At 40.8% G+C, this 22,902-nt stretch overlaps 1 protein-coding gene across 18 annotated transcripts in view; it reads left to right on the top strand.

Moving 5' to 3' along the window:
* The window catches only part of NCOR1 (nuclear receptor corepressor 1), a 115,402-nt gene that overhangs the window by 54,729 nt on the left and 37,771 nt on the right, over nt 1-22,902 (top strand). For 13 of the 18 annotated variants that reach the window (XM_065909110.1, XM_065909112.1, XM_065909109.1 and 10 more), the window contains 7 exons: nt 1,526-1,653; nt 3,175-3,392; nt 4,268-4,330; nt 6,136-6,275; nt 8,030-8,156; nt 17,589-18,141; nt 20,665-20,794. In XM_065909110.1, coding sequence (XP_065765182.1) covers nt 1,526-1,653; nt 3,175-3,392; nt 4,268-4,330; nt 6,136-6,275; nt 8,030-8,156; nt 17,589-18,141; nt 20,665-20,794 — 1,359 coding nt within the window. The remainder of the gene's footprint in view (nt 1-1,525; nt 1,654-3,174; nt 3,393-4,267; nt 4,331-6,135; nt 6,276-8,029; nt 8,157-17,588; nt 18,142-20,664; nt 20,795-22,902) is intronic. The other 5 variants (XM_065909124.1, XM_065909111.1, XM_065909107.1 and 2 more) reach the window with 3 other exon arrangements.

Here is a 22,902-nt window from a genome sequence, read left to right as displayed (position 1 = left end):
AAGCTGTGAAGGTCAGATAAGGCCAGCGAGGCAGTTGTGGTATTGAAACAATCTAGCCAAAGTGCCAGAGTGGATTCCATTCTTGGTGAATTGTGGAAATTTCATAGAATCAAGATCATGAGGACAGAAAGCAGGATTGGCAACAGTGGAAAGGTGGGATGGGGGGCAGTTGAGTAGATTGCAGGGTCCTGGAGGTGATGCATGCCCACTGAAGATGGTGGTGGTGATGCCCTGTGGGAGGTTTTGATGGGTATGATCTGAAAGTATTTCACACGCAGGATATCATGTTGATAGAAAAGTCAGTGACTAGCATCTTGAATCTGAAGAATAATGACAAGGCCTAATGAGCCATGTGATAAAGTCATCTCTGTGTTCCTGGGAAACTTTGAGAGTCAGTCCTTAACACCAAATGATGAAGAAAGGTGTCATAGGCAGACTTTCTGAAATTTGTAAAAAGATTTTAAACACCATGGTTGAACAGTGTTCTGGAAGGGGCGGTCAGGAACAAGATGGGTTCTGATTCTTCTTCCTTCCACCTGGGTTAGAAGAAGGCATAGTGTAGGGCATTTTCTGGAGAAAACTGAAGAGAAATTATCTTAAGGAAAAAGCTAATGGTAGTTTTGGGGAGTCGGTAAAAGACTTTGAGGTTCCATCAAAAATTAAGGAAAATTTTGCTTTGTTTTGGGCAAAGGTGTGAAAATGTTGGGTGTGCTGAGGGTAGCCTGAGCACAGACCCTGTGGAAAGGGGCAGAGGCTGGAAAGAGGTACTGTGCCTGGGATGGTCCTGTTTGGTTAGGCCATTGGATTTCTTCAGTAAACAAACATAATAGAACTCAACACAAGCTTAATTTTACTTTTCTCTCAGAGTCACAATTCTAGTAGTCAAGACAGCAAAGATATAAGGGTCCATATCTTATCTCTCCCAGTCTTTGTTATGTTTATTTACAGTCACTTAGTTGTAATTACAGCTTAGATATGTTTGAGTGTTTACTTTTCACTTTGTTGTATCCATGGTATTTTTCTAAATTGCTTCATTCTTGATTATGACCATGACTGTCTACTATTCTGGTAAATGAATGTTTCCTCAAAGACAAACAACATAAAGAGGTTTCTTGTAGTATTATCCATAATGATGAAAAAATTGGCAACATGTTAAATATCTCATACTAGGGGCAGTGGTTTGATAAATTATAGTTTATCAAATTTCACAGCAGAATTGAAATGTTTAAGTGACAGATTAGATGTTGGAATTAGAGAGAGTACCAACCTCAGATTTCTAAGTGGAATCCTATCTTGTCACCTCTCTGGATCCAAACACAAGGAGCATTTGTGTGTGTGTACCCTTGTAAGCAATACATACAGACTACATTAAAGAGCTTTCAACTGATTTTTAATGCATGACCTCTAGTTACATTGTGGAGGATTAATTAATAAGTTTAATTTGTTGCATAGATACTTATTATCATTACAATTTGAAGAACTGTTTCTTTTACTTTCAAACTTTACAAATGATGGTTCATTCTAGCAGCAAATTGCCCGACCCTCACAAGAAGAAAAAGTAGAAGAAAAAGAAGAGGATAAAGCAGAAAAAACAGAAAAAAAAGAGGAGGAAAAGAAAGATGAAGAAGAAAAGGATGAAAAGGAGGACTCTAAGTGAGTTAGTTAAATATTATTGTTATTTGAAAATAATGAGATTGAATCTATTGAAGGTATAAAATTTTAGATTTTAGAAAAATCAATGGGATATGTGCTTTGTTGCCTAGTGGTTATTTGACATAATTAAGGGGTAGAATATTCTAGTAAGTATAACTTTTGGATTGATAGACTTATTTGCCAAATATGACCTAGTATATTTCAGAAGGGATGGACTAAATAATACACAATAGTAGTTGCTTGTGTAGTTGTTCATTTCTTTGTAATATTTATTTTGTTATTTCTCTAATCTTCTTGGAAATACTGAAGGTTTGTCTAATTTTGAGGCAGTTAAAGCAGCCTAAATCATTTGTCATGGTTTTTAAAGTGTTGAATACTCATGCTATTCTAATTTTGTACTTTAAGAAGAAGAAACCTATAGTTTTTTGTTTTTCTATTTTTTTTTTTTACTTATTCAGATAAAACATTTGTCCTCACCACATGGTCAGTGGTTATAAGTTACTCATAAGTGCTTATAAGTTACTGCCACATCTCGTTTTGACTTTGTTCTTAAAATCCCTGGTTTGTTTAATGAGTCATATACTGCTTCTGAGAGCTCAGTCTTCTGGAGGGTGCAGAGACCTGTATGACGTGTCTTCTTCTCGGGCAGTTTATAAGCCAGGAGGGGAATTAGGCAAGATCCAAGTGGGAGGAGAGGAAAATGGCCTGGAAGGCATGTGCGGAAACAGTAAAGTGTGCTGGGAGACTGAAAAGAGCTTGAGATTTTCTTCCACCTGCATAGCCTAGAGGACTTCATGCAGGAGCTAGTGGTCAGTGTGGGTACAATAGAGGGTGTAGCGTCGATGGACAGGCCTCCTTGGGAAATGGCAGATAGTGGTTTCATTAGACTGGAACATCAGACGCCTCAGGAGAAAAGTAGGAGGAGGTTGGGGTTCGATATGTGAAGCCTTAAAGAAAGCTCAATATGGACTTCACTCAGGGAGCAATGTGGCACTGTTTGGGAATAGGTAGGATTAGCATTGCTGAAATGGTTTCCTGCCACAGCCCTTCTACTAGAATGTGGCTCTGTGAGCAGTTTAGGATGAATGGAGAGGTGGGGGGCAGGCGTGAAAGGCTGGGGCTGGGCTGCTGGGGCTCTGGACATGCACAACGGTGATAGAAACACAGGTAGTGGGAGAAACGTTAGTGAGATGGAAGGTTCACTGACGGGGAGTGACAAGTGCAGGAGAGAACTGCAGGCGCGGTCAGGTCTGTAAACTGGGTGATGGTGAGGGTGCTGGTTCTGTCGACAGCAGGCAGTTGGGGCCCAAGGGAGCAGGAAGCAGGGTGGGAGGGCGGGCATGTATTCGGGCGGATTGAGTTTATGTTGATGAGAAGCCCAAGTGGTTATTCCAGGTAACTGAGAGTTTTTTGGGAGGAGGGTTTGTTCAGTTTCTGTTTGAAGAATTTTCAAAGCTCTAATCTTTTTGGTGTATGTATACTTTTAAATCACACAAAATGTTCTTTGGCGACTGTTTCTAGAGAAAATACCAAGGAAAAGGATAAGGCAGAGGGGACAGCTGAAGAAACTGAGGAGAGAGAGCAGGCCACACCCCGGGGCCGGAAGACCGCCAATAGCCAGGGCCGCCGGAAGGGCCGGATCACCAGGTCCATGACCAGTGAGGCTGCGGCGGCCAGTGCTGCTGCGGCCGCGGCCACTGAAGAGCCCCCACCACCTCTGCCACCGCCGCCAGAGCCCAGTGAGTGGACAGGGCTGGAGCGAATGGGCCACAATTTTGTTTGGGATTCCATTTCAGTGCTGGGGTGTGGCAGGAGGGACATCTGATACTGGCAGCCTAGAAATCCTGATCTGAAACTCTGGCCTTTACATTCGTTAGACTGTAATATCAAAGTCTTCTGAAAAAGAGCACCAGCCCTGACCTCACTACCCTAACACCGTGGGTTTCCTTTGTACTTAGTTGTAATCCTAGTGTGCGTGCCACCTTGTTTTCTGAAGTTTTAACTGGGCACGTGTCATGAATGTTTTCTAGTTTCTGGGTGGTCTTTATTTTCACTTTTGATAGCTTTGAGATGTTGGCCATCTCGTCCCCCTTTAAAGCTAACATAGATGGCACTGTAATGAAAAAAACTTGATTCATATGGCATTTTCTTTCTGTTAAATTAACCTTCATAGGAATAAATTCTTAGACAAGGAAATACTGGGTCTAAGCACAGGCATTTTTCTCTCTTATTAGGGACTATCTTCATTAGTTTAAAAAAGGATCATATTAATGATGAGTCCTGTCACTGGTGGCTCAGTGGTACCAAGTTTATCATTATATGAAGTATTGATGTGAAGAAAGTGCAAGTTCTGGGAATGACAAGGATAAAATGAAGGAAATAATTTAGACAGGTGGATGGGGGCAGATCATGGTGGGCTTTGTTTTGACTATATCCTGTTTTGCTTACAAAGCAAAGATTTTTAAATAGACAAGTGTTGCAATTAGATTGGTGCTTTACAAAGATAACTGGTGAGAGTGTGGAGGTATGTTTGGAGTTAACAGATTATATGCTTGGTGCTATATAATCTATGGATGATTTTTCTCTGACTTACTGAGTTCTACCTTTGTTTCAGTTTCTACGGAACCTGTAGAAACTTCTCGATGGACAGAAGAAGAAATGGAAGTTGCTAAAAAAGGTACATGATAGTAGTTCAGGTTCTTCGGGTTTGTTTTAGTTTGTTTTTAGGATTATTAGTAATACGGAGTGATACGGAACTAATTTCTTTTTAATTAAAAAAAGAAAAGTTCTTCCACAATGGAAGCAGAATTTAGAAGTACACTTAGGTCTTTTTGATGATATCCTGCTCTGTAAGTTACCCCAGTGTGTCTTGTTTGAGGGACCCATTTTTGAGGGATTTAACATACTCTCTCATTTTATTTTGAATGTCTTGTTAGAGAGCAGGTAAGCTACTTTCAGTTTTACAGAAGAGTTGTGATTAAATGCTCTTAATGTTGTTTTGGAAGGTATTTGATATAAAAAGTCTCTTATTTAGAAGTTGCATTTAATAGAATGATAACTATTTCCTCAGTTTGCATTTAGTAAGGCTAAGTTTTATTACAAACTGCTAAGAAATTGTGTTGTGATTCAGAGATGAGAGCATGGACTTTGCAGCCAGACAGATGAATGTTGGAGTTCTGCCTCTGACACTTGTGTAGCATGTGACCTTCATTTTACTCTGGAACACTATGGGTTTTTTGTTCTTCTCTTCTTGCTTATAAATGACCTGTATAAAGTACAGGTCATACAGTTTGAAATTAGCTAAAATTTCTAAAAGGATAAATAATTGGTTTATAAATAAATTACATTTTAAGTAAAATAATTTTGAGAAAGTTTAGCCAATTCTTTTGAGGGTTAAGGATTTACCTTGAAGTTCCAAAGAGAAATTATTGCAAATAGCTTGACCTTTTGGTGACACATTTCAGATTTATTTTCTGTTTAGCTGGTAATGAGTAACACATTTAAGAATCATGTAAACTTTGTCTGAAATACAGCAGTTTAGAGTGTTCTGTCCTCAGAATAGTTTTATTTGAGGTGTGTTTGCCGTGACAGTTGTACTCACCTGCCTTGCTGTCATCTGACCATCACAGCACAGTAAGTGGATGCCCATGTGGCCACAGCATGGTCTGGTCAGAGGCACATCCCCACACCTGACTGCTCAGGCCCCTTCCTTTCAGCTTTTGTCATATGTTGGCAGAATCTGGAGGTGATCTTCAGTTTTCATTGTGAAGGAATCTACTGGTGTTAACCTTGAAAAGTTGATGTTTTCCCCACCAATTGTTGAATTTGCACTAGAAATTCCTGCTTGGATACACCTATGTCTAATGTACATCTCTGTGTTTATGCGTTTATATGCCCATATTTCGTGCACATATGTTTCTGTGTGCATATGTGTGTCATTTGTTGGAAGGAAGTCAGATTGAATAGGTTCCTGTGATGCATTGTATTACAGAAGGTTTAAGACAACCTGGTTGATATTTTCGAGGGGATCCTTGATTGGAAATGGACTGGGGACATGTTGATTATACCTGGAGCCTCAAGTATGTGTGTTTATGTGGTGTTAATCACTGACATTTGATTGCTTTGTTAACCTTGTGCTGATACAGTGTTCCCCAGGATCTAGAAGTACCTAACCACACAGTTGACAGTGTCTGGGCTCTCCCTGTGTGTCCGCATTGTTCTGGTCCTCTGGGAGATAACACAGCAAGGACAGGGTCACGTCCTTCCAATATTGAGCATGTTTGAACTTTGGGTAGAAAAATAGAACTGTTAATGAGTTTGTGTCAATCACATTTCAATAAGCATTGAAATGTATCAATAAATAACTGAAAACACAGTGTTAATGATGGTGAGTGCAAGGATTTAGGGGTATTGTATTATTTTTTCTTGCTTGCTGTATCAGGTGACTATTCAATTAATGTTTGGTTTGTTTTTAAAATACAGGTCTAGTGGAACATGGTCGTAACTGGGCAGCAATTGCAAAGATGGTGGGAACTAAAAGTGAAGCCCAATGTAAAAACTTCTATTTTAACTATAAACGGAGGCACAATCTTGACAACCTTTTGCAGCAGCATAAACAGAAAGTGAGTATATCAGAAGTGCTGAATCTTTTACTTATTGTTTTTTGTGTGTGTGTGTGTGCTTCAAAGATTGATTTTGAAGAAAACTTTTTTGTAGCCTTACCTATATTTCTTGGCACAAGTTGACTCTGTTTGTTTATTGCCCAAAGAGTAAAATTTCTGTTAGTAGTAATGGCAGTGCAGTACTTTTGAATTACTGTAAACTGGATTTGAAAAATATGAGCATTTTGGAGTTAGAATTGAAAACTTTAGAATTCTGTTGACCATATTGAATGAGTTGATCTGGCTTATTAAAAAAGATGTTTTCTCAGAGAGTCCATGGGTAAAGACTAAAAACCAGCAAGTTTTGAAGTCTTATGGAAAAAAATTATTTAAAGATTATTAGAGATTTTTGAAAATGCCTTAACAAGGAAGTTCCAGTGTTCTCAGATTCTACAGAGCCCTTTGAGGGCTCCATGAATATTTTGTTTTCATAAGAATATTAAGATGTTCCCTTTCCCACTATGTGGACATTTGCATCCTTGGGGTCAGAGAAGCTGTGAGTGAGAGTGCTGGTACCGTGGTGGCACTGCCAAGCTCAGTGCACTCTTCATCTCCAGGCAGTTGCAGCTTTGTTTTTGTAAAATGGCAATTTCACTTAGTGCCCTCAGTGAAGCAAATAAAACTTGACTTTGGTAAACCTTGAGCCTTGCACACGTGTCTGTATGATGGTGGGCAGGGCAGAGAGCCCTCTGCACTGTCTTGGGCCAGGGTAGCACTCTAGGAAAGGCACACTTGGGTTGTTTGAGCTCCAAGCTAAACAAACCTCGCCTTTTTCATGGAATGTCATTTTTAATTAAAAGAATGACAGAAAAACTACACTTTTCAGACCTGAAAAGTTTGCAGACATTTTCTTGAAAATGAGTGAGCCTGTCTTGAAAGAAAACATCCATTAATATTGGTTGCCATTTTAAAATTTCCAACTTTTAGGCAAAAATTAAAATTTTGGTAAATGCATCTCTCTCACCATGAGCTTAACATCTTCACACTACTCAAAGACTTTTTTGACGAGACTATCTAGCTGCTAGCGTTATGAGGAATTTTTTTTTTCTTAACATAATTTTCTGTGTCTTCCACATTCCATGACATTATTTTTATTAGAAAATAAATGTGTATGTTATTTTTACTAGAAAAATAACATTTTTTGGAGGGGGAGAAGAACAGGAGTCTTTTGAGCTTTGGCTGTTTTTCCATGTATAGTGATGCTACTGCTAAGTCACTTCAGTCGTGTCTGACTCTGTGCGACCCCATAGATGGCAGCCCACCAGACTCCCCCGTCCCTGGGATCCTCCAGGCAAGAACAGTGGAGTGGGTTGCCATTTCCTGCTCCAATGCACGAAAGTGAAAAGTGAAAGGGAAGTCACTCAGTCGTGTCCGACTCTGAGCGACCCCATGGACTGCAGCCCACCAGGCTTCTCCACCCATGGTATTTTCCAGGCAAGAGTACTGTAGTGGGGTGCCATTGCCTTCTCCAGTAGAGTGATGAGTAGTTCCAAAAATAGTTTGGATGTGACTTTTGATCATTTTTATAAAAGCAATCCATCTGCACACAAGACCTGTTAGTGGTCCCCGAGGGGACTGCCCCCCAGCCAGGGTGCTTGTCGGACTTGCAGCTGCTGGTCTAGTGTACGCCTTCTGCCTCAGCTCAGCTGTGAGAAGGCTTGCTTCTTTCCTTTCAGTTATGTAAATTCCAAGTAACAGTATTTTTACTCTTCTAGGCCTCACGGAAGCCCCGTGAAGAGCGAGACGTGTCTCAGTGTGAAAGTGTGGCCTCCACCGTCTCAGCACAGGAGGACGAGGACATTGAAGCCTCTAACGAAGAGGAGAACCCCGAGGACAGTGAAGGTACCACCACTCTTCCGTCTGGTTGTGGCGTCTGTTGGCCCACACTTATGACGGGTACCTTAGTTGTTTGGCTGTCTAGGAATTGCTTGATTCAGGAAATGAGAACACAGTGTATTTATCATTCAATCACACATGTATTTATGTAGCTCCTGAGATGGTCCAGGTGCTGCAGTCGAAAGGTCTTGAAGGATGGCAGTCCTGCCTGAGACACTAAGTGCCAGCGTCCATAAGCTCTCAGTGTGTCTCTATCATTGCCACACATATTGGTTCAGTCACTAGCTTCAGTTTCATTTTCCTCTTTCTTTATCTTATCGAGCTTGATTTATGTCAGCATTTATAAAGCTGAACATGTCATATTGATGTTTTCATGAAAAAAATGTATTAATGGCCCAGAGGCATTGGCCAAAAAAATGTCAAGAAACTTAAATAAAATCCTTTATGCTATTTCAAAAATTGATGGCAACTTCCTCAAAAAGTAAATGTTTTCTTGATTTTTTTCGAATTAAAAAAGGTACCTAATTTACTTTAGTTTACATTACTATTAAAGTTTTTGTGAATTTCTTTTAACTGTCCTCTTCTCAAGTGGGGTTTTTCACAATGATTCCAATAGCTTTTAATATGTTATATCTTAAACGTGTTCATGTTTTATGTATGCAAATATTTTCTCTATCTCATTTGCTTTTTATTTTATCTTTAAATTACCAGAATTTAAGCTTCGCAGGTAATTAGAGCTGTTTGCATTTTCCTTTGTAGGCTCTTATGTTTTAAGCTTAAAAGGTTCTACACCTTCCAGGAGTTTTAAAAATACTAGATTTTGGTTTCTCTACAAATTGTTGTCATTGGGTTTTAAACTTAAAAATTTATCTTGAAATGGGTTTTGACTTTGAGCAATAAGTGAATTTTATTCTGTGAGGTTTTGTGAAAACCAAGGTGGTACTGCCAAAATGAAGAGACCATTGGAGCAGACTTGCCTGGGGCGAGCTGAGGGGCTGCAAGCAGTCCAAAGGGGTAGCTGGCATTTGGAAAGAGGTCCTCAGAGTTTGCTGACTTCAGTAGCGTTGTAACTGGTAGCCAATATTGCCTGGGTTATAAATGTACATGAAGCCTGTATTTCACAAGACTAGGTGGCTTAAACAATAGAAACTTATCTGTTGTTTTAGTGCTTAGTCACTCAGTTGTGTCTGACTCTTTGTGACCCCAGGAACTTTAGCCCAGAAGGCTCCTCTGTTCGTGGGATTCTTCAGGGAAGAATACTGGAGTGAGTTGCCATTTCTTTGTCCAGGGGATCTTCCCCACCCAGGGATCGAACCTGGTCTCTTCTGCGTTATAGGCGGATTCTTTACCATTTGAGCCACCAAGGAAGCTCTTTAAATTAGGGCCCAATTTTTATGACCTCATCTAACCTTTATTATCTCCTTTTAAGGGCATTATTTCCAAATATAGTCACATTGAGGGTTAGGGCTTTAACATAAATTTGGGGGTGGGGTGGGACACAGTTCAGTGCATAACAAGGGCCAAGTCTATTTGTCATATGTATGTTTATTTCAGAACCTGGAAACCTGTTGCGTGGGCTGAGAATATTCTTAAAAACTGAACACCATGAAATGACTTTTCTTTCTCTTTTCTTCCTGTTTCTTTGTCTTAGTGTGAAGCTTTTTCCAAACTGTCAAATGAGGTTGTCAGGTTAATTACAACCTGGTATGACAGCAATGTTTCCATGGGCTCTAGTGTGGACTGGCCTGGTCACATCATGCCATTTGTACATGTGTGTGTTGTGATGTCTGGTGGTGGTGGTTTTGTCTCCAAGTCATGTCTGACTCTTGTGACCTAGTGGACTGTAGCCCGCCAGGCTCATCTGTCCATGGGATTCTCCAGGCAAGAATATTGGAGTGGGTAGCCATTTCCTTCTCCAGGTCTTCTTCCCAACCCAGGAATTGAACCCAGGTCTCCTGCATTGCAGGCAGATTCTTTACGAACTGAACTATAAGGGAGGTCCTTGGAATGGTGACATCTGGAATGGTTTCCTATTAGTAGGAAATGAACTTGCCACCAGAATGGTGGGATCTCCAGTTCCTTTGACTTAATTTCACTTGGGAAGTGTCAGAGAAGACCAACAAGCACAGTGCATTTTCCATGAGCCCTAATCGGTCTTAACTGCTCAGCTCAGGGAGACCCTGAAGCCACATGGGTTTGTGCCCTCAGACTCTTGCACATGGCTGAGTGGAGATAGCTGCTAGAGGCCAAGTCTCCATGTTGGCTTCCTAGATGGGCGTCTGACCATATGAGTATCTTTCGTAATTAGATGAGTTACATCAAAAGGACCAAACCTTTGTCATAATTTAGATTTTCTCTTGGTGTGAATCATTCTTTGAGATGTTCTGAGGGGGGAAGAAAAAGACACACTTGACTGGTGCTTGGTAAAGCGCTGCGACTTGAAAGAAGATAACTGAAGGAGTGCTCATGTCAGATGATGTCATCCTCATAATCACTGACATGTCCTCCTGGCTTTGGAGGAGAAATGATTTGTTAATTTGTCCTTGAACTTGGCTTCCATCATTGTGTGAATAGAAATGAGGATGCTGCTGCTGCCACTGCTAAGTCACTTCTATCGTGTCCGACTCTGTGCGACCCCATAGACGGCAGCCCACCCGGCTCCACCGTCCCTGGGATTCTCCAGTCAAGAATACTGGAGTGGGTTGCCATTTCCCTCTCCGGTGCATGAAAATGAAATTTAAAGTGAAGTCACTCAGTTGTGTCCAACTCTTTGCGACCCCATGGACTGCAGCCCACCAGGCTCCTTTGTCCATGGGATTCTCCAGGCAAGAGTACTGGAGTGGGGTGCCATTGCCCTCTCTGGAAATGAGGATGAAGTCTGGCTTTTTGTCTGCCTTTCAACACTGGTAGCATCTTTCACCAACCATAATTGCTGCTGTCCATTAGACCTTACAACACGTGAGGTGCTCTTCTGAGCTTTTGTCTTTCGATTCTGTTTTTGTTGTTGAGACTTGAGCTCTTATCTGAGTCCCGGTCACACATCTAACTGCCTATGTTACCTTTGTATTTGGGCACCTAAGGGTTAACAGCATCCGAAGCCGACCTGTCTCTCTCACCTCCATACCTCCCTTTCCCTCCAGTCTCCCCCCCTGGGTGTGTGAGTGAATCTCCTTAGATCTCCTCCTCTCCTCCATCGCTGCCACCCCACTTAGAGCCACTGTCCCTTCCTTGCGGTGGCCTCTAGATTGGTCTGCTTGCTGCTGTTGCATTATATTTTTTTTCCTCCAGAGAGCAGCCCGAGTGAACCTTGTAAAATACAAGTCAGGTCAGGTCTCTCTGCTCCACATCCAGTGATGCTTCTCCCATCTCATTCAGAATCAGAGCTGGAGGCGTGCAGCCTCCCTATAAGGCACTGGCCCTTCTTACGTCTCTGGCCTCTGGCGGCCCCTTCTGCTGCTCACACTGTTCTTTTTTACTGTGGTTAAATGACAGAAAATTGACATATAACGTTACACTAGTTTCAGGTGAACAATATAATCATTCAGTACTTGTACTTTATGAAATAATCTAGTTCGTCATATAGTAAGTCTGGTTAACTTTCATCATTGCATAGTTATTTTTCTTGTGATGAGAATTTTTAATGTCTGCTCTTGGCAACTTTCAGATTTACAGCACAGTGTAATTAACTGTAGTCATTATGCCGTATGTCACATCCACAGGATTTAGTTAGTTTATAACTAGGTGTTTGAGTCTTTTGACACATTCATCCATTTTGCCTACTCCTCACCTCCTGCCTCTGACAACCACCAGTCTGTTCTCTCTATTGGTGCTGTTTTCTTTTTAAAGATTCCACATGTGAGTGAGATCATCCAGTGTCCTTCTCTATCTGACTTATTTCACTTAGCACAGCGCCCTCAAGTTCCATCTGTGTTGTCAGAAGTGACAAGACATGTATTTATATATGTTTACATATATGTGTTTGTGTGTGTATACACACACAAACACATACCACATTTTCTGAATCCTTTCATCCATTGATGGACACTTAGGTTGCTTCCGTATCTTGGTTATTGTAAGTAGTGCTCCAGTGAATGTTGGGGTGCATATGTTTTTTCAAGTTAGCGTTTTTTTCCCCCCTTCAGATAATACCTAGGCATAGAATTGCTGGATCATATGGTAGTCCTGTTTTTAATTTTTTGAGGAAGCTCCATACTCTTTTACATAGTGACTGCACCAGTTTCGCTTCCTACCAACAGTGCATTAAGGGCCCCCTTTTCTCCACATCCTCCCCAACCATTGGTACTGCTTGTCTTCTGACGACAGCACACTGACAGGTGTGAGGCAGCTGCTCCCCTGTTTTGCCCACTGTCTTCTTTGCTGCTCTCAAGCTGACAACCCCACGTGAGGGGCTTTTCCGCATCCTCATCTCTTCCTGGCATGTGCTTTCCCCACTTCCTTTGGGCCTCTGGCGATGTCATGTGAGCGCTCTCATGCTTCTGTACCCACTGGGTCTCAGTTGAGTTCCGTATTCACTGTGTTTATTACTACCTGATGTGTCTGGTGTTTTTTGCTCATTGCCTGTTTCACCCTAGATTTCTTCTCCCACAGCTGGGTTACCAGGACCTCAAACAGCTTCTTATGTGGCAGATGTTAGGCACATGTTTGAATGAATGAAAGCATGAATTTGTCAAGTTATTAAATGTTATGTTATGCATGAAAAGTGTTTGTTCTTATATGATCATTTAAGTTTTTATTTTTACTGTTTTTTATGTAAAAACGATACATTTATGGCATCAGAGTTTCCTATTTTGCTTAAAATATTTCTCCATATCTCTTGCGGTTATTTGTATTTCATGCTAGATTATCTTCTTAAGAGTTTTAAAAGGATTTATCCCATTTGGAATTCTTTTTCTGCATTATGTAAGGCAGCGTTCGTGTTTTTCTTCCACACAAAGGACCAGTTCTGAGAAATTGCACTCATTAGCTGTTGTCCTGCCTCAGAGATTTAAAGCACTGGCTCTGGCATGTATCAGTTCGTCACATCCATCAGGACCTGTTCCTGACCTTCTCTTCTGTACAACTGGTTTGTCTTGTCTGTCTCTGGGGCAGCCCCAAATGTGTCGTAATACATTGGCTTCATAGTGAGTTTAAGTGTCTGAGGAATAAGTCTCTCCCATGCTGATAACATTTTCTAATTTTCTTGAATTTTCTCAGGGACTTATTTTTTCACATGAATTTTTTTTTTTTTCCCACATAAATTTTAAATTGATCTTACACACTGTTGGGATTCTCATTGGAGTTATATGTATTAATTTTAGGGAGATGTAAATTTTTGTGTTGTCTTGTAATTTGTTTTAAGAAAATAATCAAAAACATAATGTTAAAGTGAGTATCTCTGTATCCTGGTCATAGCAGTGTCAGGTTGAAAGTAGCCCAAGGGTCCAGTAATAGAGGAAAGGTGACATAAACTTAAAGACATGTTCGGAGCCGCTCATTCATTTCACACTGCATCAGGTATGTGTGCCTGCTCTGTGCCAGGACCTCGGCCTTGTGCTGGTCACTAGAACTAAATGAAAAGCGAAATGTGTAATCCTTGCCCTTATGGTGTTCACAGGCTCATGGGAGCAACAACCAGGAGTCACGTAATTGTGAACAAAAGTAAAATTGTAGCTGCAGTCAGTACATGTGCTGTGGGTACATGTACAGTACATGTGCATCAGTAGCAAAGTTCGGCTTTGTTGAGGAAATGATAGAAGGCTTTTAAAATTTTATTTATTTATTTTTCATTTATTTTTATTAGTTGGAGGCCAATTACTTTACATTATTGTAGTGGTTTTTGCCATACATTGACATGAATCAGCCATGGATTTACATGTGTTCCCCATCCTGAACCCCCCTCCCACCTCCCTCCCCATCCCATCCTTCTTGGTCATCCCAGTGCACCAGCCCTGAGCACTTGTCTCATGCATCCAACCTGGACTGGCGATCTGTTTCACACTTGATAATACACATGCTTCGATGCTGTTCTCTCAGATCATCCCACCCTTGCCTTCTCCCACAGAGTCCAAAAGTCTGTTCTATACATCTGTGTCTCTTTTTCTGTCTTGCATATAGGGTTATCGTTACTATCTTTCTAAATTCCATATATATGTGTTAGTATACTGTATTGGTATTTATCTTTCTGGCTTACTTCACTGTATATAATGGGTTCCAGTTTTATCCATCTCATTAGAACTGATTAAAATGTATTCTTTTTAATGGCTGAGTAATATTCCATTGTGTATATGTACCATAGCTTTCTTATCCATTCGTCTGCTGATGGGCTCCTAGGTTGCTTCCATGTCCTTGCTATTATAAACAGTGCTGCAATGAACATTGGTACACGTGTCTGTTTCAGTTCTGGTTTCCTCAGTGTGTATGCCCAGGAGTGGGATTGCTGGGTCATATGGCAGTTCTATTTCCAGTTTTTTAAGGAATCTCCACACTGTTCTCCATAGTGGCTGTACTAGTTTGCTTTCCCACCAACAGTGTAAGAGGGTTCCCTTTTCTCCACACCCTCTCCAGCATTTATTGCTTGTAGACTTTTGGATAGTGGCCATTCTGACTGACGTGGTTGTGGTTTTGATTTGCATTTCTCTGATGATGAGTGATGTTGAGCATTTTTTTTTTTTTTTTTTTTTTTGGTTGAGCATCTTTTCATGTGTTTGTTAGCCATCTGTATGTCTTCTTTGGAGAAATGTCTGTTTAGCTCTTTGGCCCATTTTTTGATTGGGTCATTTATTTTTCTGGAATTGAGCTGCAGGAGTTGCTTGTATATTTTTGAGACTAATCCTTTGTCTGTTTCTTCATTTGCTATTATTTTCTCCCAACACCTTGCTTATAGTTTCCTTTGTCGTGCAAAAGCTTTTAAGTTTAATTAGATCCCATTTGTTTATTTTTGCTTTTATTTCCAATATTCTGGGAGGTGGGTCATAGAGGATCTTGCTGTGATTTATGTCGGAGAGTGTTTTGCCTATGTTCTCCTCTAGGAGTTTTATAGTTTCTGGTCTTACATTTAGATCTTTAATCCATTTTGAGTTTATTTTTGTGTATGGTGTTAGAAAGTGTTCTAGTTTCATTCTTTTATAAGTGGTTGACCAGTTTTCCCAGCACCACTTGTTAAAGAGGTTGTCTTTTTTCCATTGTATATTCTTGCCTCCTTTGTCGAAGATAAGGTGTCCGTAGGTACGTGGATTTATCTCTGGGCTTTCCATTCTGTTCCATTGATCTATATTTCTGTCTTTGTGCCAGTACCATACTGTCTTGATGACTGTGGCTTTGTAATAGAGCCTGAAGTCAGGGAGGTTGATTCCTCCAGTTCCATTCTTCTTTCTCAAGATTGCTTTGGCTATTCGAGGTTTTTTCTATTTCCATACGAATTGTGAAGTTATTTGTTCTAGTTCTGTGAAGAATACCATTGGCAGCTTCATATCGATTGCATTGAATCTATAGATTGCTTTAGGTAGTATACTCACTTTCACAATAGAAGGCTTTCTTTAAAGCATGTGGTAGTTGATCTAATATCCAAAGGGAAGAGTAGATGAAAGCCATTCAGAATGTGTGTAGTCAATGGTGGGGGTTGCATGGACCTTCACAGAACTGAAAGAAGGCCACAGAGAAGGCGGGGCTGGAGAGGGAGCTGGCAGCTCGCAAGCATGGCCACACCCAGCAGCTTGGGACTGGATCCTGGGAGCAGCAAGGCTGGGAATGGGAATGAGTGAGAGTGGGAATGAGTTTTGGTAAGATTTGGCTTTTAAATTGACTCTGGTTTTGTGGTAGAGAGGAGTCTGGGGTGGTGGTGAGAAGAGTCGTTTCTGGAGTCAAGTGGCAGTTGTGAAATTGAACAGAAATGGCTGGATTTGAGGGATATTTTTATTTTTTTTTAGTTCTACCAGTTTATTGCTACCAACCCATCTCCCTCCACCCTCGTGCACACATGCTTAGTCATGTAACCCCATGGACTGCAGCCACCAGGCTTCTCTATCCATGGACTTTCCCAGGCAAGAATACTGGAGTGGATTGCCATTTCCTTCTCCATGGGGGATATTTTTAGAGAGAAATCTATGACTCATCAAGGTGCAGAATCTGGAGATAAATGAGATGAGCATGTGAAAGATGACTCCTGGGTTCCTAGTTTGTTTGCTGGATACGAAACTCTAAAAAAGAGCTTGATTTGAGACTTGGGAGAGTTGAATACCAGTCCAGAGTAAGACATAGAGAATTTGTAATTCCTTTGTGAAATCTAGGTAAAAGCATTAAAAGTACATGTATGAGATGGAACAAACAGTGGGAAAGACCAGTGTTACAGCAAATTAAATGACAGAACCTATGTAATATTGTCCTAGAGCTTTGCTGTCCAGTGAGGTAGCCACTGGATACACGTGTGGTTGCCACTGGACACATGTGGTTGTTGAGTTCTTAAAATGTGATTGCAGTCTTCCCTCCACCGGAGGATCCCGCATATGCGGATTCAACCATCTGCGGGTCCAAATATTAAAAAAAAACTTCAGAAGGTGCCCCAAAGCAGAATTCCACACCATGGCAACTATTTACACAGCATTTGCATTGTTTGTACAGCTCTTCAGACAGAAGTTTTGTTAGTTGTCATAAGTCATCTAGAGATGATGTGAAGAGTACTGGAGGATGTGCATAGGTTGTATGCAAACACTACACCCTTTTATATAAGGGACTTATATATAAGCATCCGTGGATTTTGATATCCGTGGTGGGGTGTGGGGGTTTTCCTGGAATCAGTCCCCTCCAGACACCAAGGGACAGCTGTTGACCAAATTGAGATGTGTTGAAATGTGAAATCGCAAATTTTGAAGACTTAGTACCAAAAAAGGTAAAACACCTTATTACTAGGTTTCTATGTTGGTTACATTTAAAATTATAATATTTTGCACATATTGGGTTGGGTTAAATAAAATTATTGTTGAATTTTACCTGTCTCTCTTCTTACTTTTTTAACATGGCCACAAGAAAAATTAGAATTACAAATGTAAAATGCATTAGGTTCTTCTTTGGATGCTGCTGTTCTAATGTCAGCTCTCCTGGGTTAAAAAAAGCAGAGACAGGACTGGTAGAAATAAATCAAAATGTCATCTTTTATGGAAATGTTTTTGGTTTAGTTTTATTTTTTAATCTATATTTTTCAAATTTCATATGAATTATTTTTGGACATTAAAAGCTCTTATGCTTTCTGTTTTCAAAGACTGAGGCAATTTGAGCTTTCCCTTTCGTACTTTGTAGAAAACTTGTTTTCCCAGTGCTGTGGTACTTCAGGGAGGTCATCACAGGAGGATAACCCATCCTAAACAAGTACTTTCAAGCATGGCTTCTGTCACCACCTGACACGTGTTCATTATCAGATTTTTATGCTGTATCATTATCTTTAAGGTGCTGAAAATAGTTCTGATACAGAAAGTGCTCCTTCTCCTTCACCAGTTGAAGCTGTCAAGCCTGGCGAAGACAGCACTGAAAATGCGCCTCCTCGAGGGACTGCTGAGGCTGCGGCCGAGCTGGAGGCTACCCCTGATGCCGTGCCCAGGCCTTCTCCCTCGCCGGCAGCTGCGAGCACAAAAGCAGCCGAGGATGACAGTGTGGAAGTCCCAGTGAATGATAGCATCACAGTGGACACGGCTGAGCCGATGGAGGTGGAGCATGAGGAGCGTGGGGCTGAAGGCACTTCTGCTCTTGACCTCCCCTCGGCCGCCAAGGCCGATGCTGTGGATGTTGAAATGCGGGTGCCAGAAAGCAGTCCATCCAGAGTCGAAGGGGACCTCAAAGACAGAGACCTGGAGAGGAGCGGCGAGAAGCCAGAGCCTGGAGAGGATGATCTGGGGGTGGCCCAGCAGCTGAGCGCCCCAAGGCCTGAGCCCCTGTCTGACCACGATTCCAGCGCCACTTGCAGTGCAGACGAGGACGTGGACGGGGAGCCCGAGAGGCAGCGGTGAGGCTCCCTCCTTGACCTCCCCTGTCTTTACTCTGCTGGTCGCAGACTGAACCCATGGTGGTGCTGGCTGCCAAGGTTGCTCCTGTGTAAATACTGGCCAGTGAGAGAGTCTGTCTGCTTTTACTGTTGGGTTCTGATGCTGGTCACCTGATTAACCAAAAAGAATTGTGTAGTCGTTATTTTTTAAAGACTTTAACTTCTTTCCATATCAGTCGTTAGGTACATCCCATATGATAGCAGAGAAGGGCGGTCAGCTCCCAGAGCTGTGACCAGAACCGCAGTTGCCTGCCGCTATGGTGGCCGAGCCATGTGACGTGGTGAAGGGGCAGGCGGGAGGCAGGGGCCCCAGCTCTGCCGTCGGATGGAACAGCCTCGGAGCAAGGCCACAGTGCCTGCGTGTGAGATGTGAGAGATGCTGAGGGCGAAGATGGGGACTGGAGGAAAAGTGTGTTAGAAAGCATAATCTGATTCAAGTTAGTGGTAATTGTAATGATCACCTTTTTGTATCACTTAAAACTGTAGGTTATTCATATTTGTAATTAAAGTACAGGTATGATACAAATTAGCTTAAGTACTTTTAGTCAAATTAATATTACAGAAATACAATCTTTATGGTTTTTATAACAATTGCTGTAAAAAAAAAAGTAAATTTTACAGGAGTAGATACTACCTTCTTTAGTATACTCAGTTTCTTGGGTGTTTACTTTTCCTTGAAAGAAATGCAGTCACCTAGAATCACAGTATCACTTGTACCATGTTGAATTGATTGGTGCAAATTGTAGAATGAATTAGACTAAAATGTCATTTGACCAGAAACCCAACTCAGCTCTTTTTTTCTATTTTCCCCCTTTTTAATAAGAAAGAGGCTCTCAGGAGACAGCCAGATTCTGCTCAGAGCTCCGCTTCTGTAGTGTGTCCTGGTGTCATTGTGCTTTTGGTCCATTTCCAGTATATTGTACATCTTATATACTTAAGAATGGGACTTGATACTAGAATGATACTGAACATAACAGTGATAATTTCTCCAAGGAGATTTTTATGTAGTAGATAATAGAATTTTAATCAGCAAAAATAGAAATAATATAGGGCTTCTACTTAACCATGGTTTTTCAGAAAATTGAAGGTTCTAGCACTCTTTTTCTCATGTCTCAATACTGTGGATTTTAACTGTTCCAAACTTTAAACATAAATGGATTCAAGCTGTATGGTCCTTTTTTAAGCATGCTTTACTGAAATATGTCATCTAAAATAAGAGTTATGTGTTCTGTGCTGTTGGTTTTAGTGACTTATTTATAAATTTATGAGTGAAGGGAAAACTAGGATGGCAGTAATCATAAAGGGGAGGAGCACCTAAGGGCTGACTGTGATAGTGGTCGTGAAATTCTGACGTCCCTTATCAACACATGGCACTCTCTGGATGATCCTCTAGTTCACTTCGCTTTCAAGCTGTCAAAATGACACTTTCTGTTGTCTGTATCTTTAATATTATCTTGATTCTTTGTGTAAAAAGTTGTTTTCTTTTACACATTCTAGTTTTCCTACCCATTTATACCTTTTCAAATGTTCACCTTCCCCAGTAACTGACAACACTGGGAAATATGATGGCGCCTGTAAGGTATAATGTTCCAGTTCCTATTCTGGACATCCTTGACTCAAGTGTGGGTCCTGAAACTGAGTGAAGTGGTGCAGTGTGAGATGGCAGAGGGCGAATGGGGAGCACGGACTGGGTGGGGAGCACGGACAGCCTTGTGAGCTCAACCTGCTGTTGCCTTGTGGGAGTGCTGCTCTGTGGTGCCGTTTCTCCCCAGTTTTCATGAGAAACCAGGAGTCTGGAATTATGGGTGAAATTCTTTTTTTGTTTTGTTTTTCTTTCTTTCTTTATTTTTGGCGTCGCTGGGTCTTTGTTGCTATGTGCAGGCTTGTTTTCGCCAGTTGTGGTGAGTGGGGCCTGCTCTCTGTTGCAGTGCATGGGCCTGTCATTGAGCTGGCATCTCTTGTTGTGGAGCTTGGGCTCTAGGCTCAGGCTTTGGTAGTGGTGGTGCTCGTGGGCTTAGTTGCCCTGTGGCATGTTGGGTCTTCCTGGACCACGAATGGAAGTCTCCTGCGTTGACAGGCAGATTCTTAACCACTGGACCACCAGGGAAGTCCCTGGGTGAAATTCTTGATTTTAAAATGATGGTGGTTTATTCAGATGTTTTAAAAATGCTCTCTCATCTTAGCAAAACACTAGTTTGTAACCTATGTTAATGGTAAATTAGGACCTGACATTCCCTAATGGCCCTTGTTCAGACTGTTCTGTTGGTTAGATGCAGATGAATATCAACCTATAAATTAACATTAGGTTTCTTTACCTGAAAGTTTAGCCTTGTAGATTTTTTTCCTTAGTATTCAAATATGTAAGGTTAATGTGATATATGTTTGTGTGTGTGTACATGTTAACTTACAAGGAATTATGGCGATTGTATGTTTAAAGTCTTCAATAAGAATATATTGATTAGTCATTTTTAATTGCATTTTCAGAATGTTTCCTATGGATTCGAAGCCTTCGTTGTTAAATCCCGCTGGGTCTATACTGGTCTCATCACCCATAAAACCAAACCCACTGGACCTGCCTCAGCTTCAACATCGAGCTGCTGTCATCCCACCAATGGTAAGTTTTCAACGTGAGTAAGAAAAGTAGAGTTGAAAACAAAGACCTTTAGAGACATTTCTTTTCGAATCAGTGCTTAATTTTTTTTTTTAATTGTAGTAAACATCACATAACATGAAATTTACATCTTAACTCTTAAGTGTGCAGTTCAGTAGGGTTAAGTATATCCGTTAAACCATCATTCTCCCCTGCACCCAGCACCCTACACTTTTCTACCTTCTGTTTTATAAATTTGGCTACTTACATAAGTGAACTCATATAGTATTTGTGTTTTTTTGTGCCTGTTTTATTTCACTTCGCCTAATGTCCTCAAGATTATTCATATTGTGGCACATATCAATTCTCCTTCTATTTTAAGACTGGTGTATAGACCACATTTGATTTATTCATTCATCTGATGAATGTGTTGCTTTTTGAAATGAATTCATGTGAGAATTAATTGAAATGATCCATTTCCAGTTAAGGAAAAAAGAGAAATGTAGTGCTCTAGCCATAAATGTTACTAAGTTTTGTGTTTGTTTTGTTTTGCTATAAGATAATAGTAAATATAAATGAGTAAATAGTATATCTAGATGTTGAATGTTTAGAATAAATTATAGAGATTATGGCTAGCTTTAGTATACAGTTCCAAACCTAGTTTTATTTGCATTTTACCTTATTAATCTCTGTGAATTTAACTCCCTTTTGATCCTGAATTCTGGTCTTGAGTATTGATCCTTTACTTAGTTATGTTCTAGCTCTTTATTTCAGAGGATAAAAATTTGTTCCCTAGGTCACATGACAATATGTAAAAGTTAAGTGTGTGCCTCTGATAAATAATAGACTCACCAAAAAAAAATTTGTTCATTGATTTACCCAAATGGACATAAATTGAGGGTCTGCCAAGTTCAAGGTAACATTTTTTTATGTTTTGTGAAATGTCATAATCTCTGACTTCAGAAAATTTAGATTGGTCTTGATAATAAGACAGAAAAAAATCTTGTTTCTTTTTCTGCCTCAACTTTTTAAAATTCATTTATTATAATTGAAGGATAATTGCAATGTTGTGTTGGTTTCTGCCATACATCAATGTGAATCAGCCATAGGTATACGTATGTCCCCTCTGCACAATAAAAATTTAAAAGAATTAAAATGTGATGCTCTGTTAGGTTGAAAAATATACTATGAATGATTCAGAGGAACGAGCACATGCTGGTTAAAGAGACACTTAAAGAAGACTCTTTGTAGGAAATAATGTTTTGATTGGACCAATGCAGTTCATTTTGCTTTATAGTAAAAGAAGGAAAAGGCATATTTACATATAAGCTAAAACCCAAAGGCAAGAAAATTATGTGTGTATTATGAGTGCAGTGAAAAATCCTACCTACAGCAGTGGAAAAAACTGTGGGTCTTTAGATAACAGGTTCTAAAAAGGGTCTGCTCTCTGCTAGTCCCAGGACGCTCATATTCATGAAGTGAGGGGCTGTGTTAGGGGCTGTTTGTTTAGTGTTGGGACAAAGCAGCTTGGATTCTTTTCTTTATGAGGTGGGAGAAAGAGAAAACAGAGAAAACAAGCATCTAAGCTGCTCATGGTGTCGAGTGATGTGCACTGTGAGAGAGGAGCAGGCTGCAGCAAGAAGGCAGGCAGGAGGGATGGCAGTGTGGTGTTGGATGGTGGGGCTGGCCTGTCTGAAGAAAACTAGCCTCTTAAGGAGTTGGTGGTGGAGGGGAGGAGCTGGGTGAGGCCAGGGCGGCCACCAGACTTCTGGCTGAAGCTGCTGGGGTTCTGCTTTGTACGAGAAGCCAGAGAAGTGTTCGGTATAGCAAATGAGAAGCTCCATTTTGAATGTGAATTTTGAGGTGCTTTGAGATATCTGAGTGGAGTTGTTAAAGGCAGTGAGTGTGGAACTTGGAGAAAAATGTCTCAGAAATATTTGCTTATGAGCCATTAACATAGAGGTGACATTTAAATCCATAGAAGTGGGTGTGAGCACCTATGAGGGTCAGGAAGAGGGTGGGCCAGACCTGAGCTACCAGGGGCTCAATGTCTTGAGTTAAAAGCAGATGGAAATACTCTGATTTCTGACTTTGATTTCTCTTACCACAACTTTGGGATTTATATCATGTTC

The sequence above is a fragment of the Muntiacus reevesi genome, chromosome 18 (genome assembly GCF_963930625.1).
Source record: "Muntiacus reevesi chromosome 18, mMunRee1.1, whole genome shotgun sequence".
NCBI classification, from domain to species: domain Eukaryota; kingdom Metazoa; phylum Chordata; class Mammalia; order Artiodactyla; family Cervidae; genus Muntiacus; species Muntiacus reevesi.
This window is presented reverse-complemented; position numbering and strand designations above follow the sequence as displayed.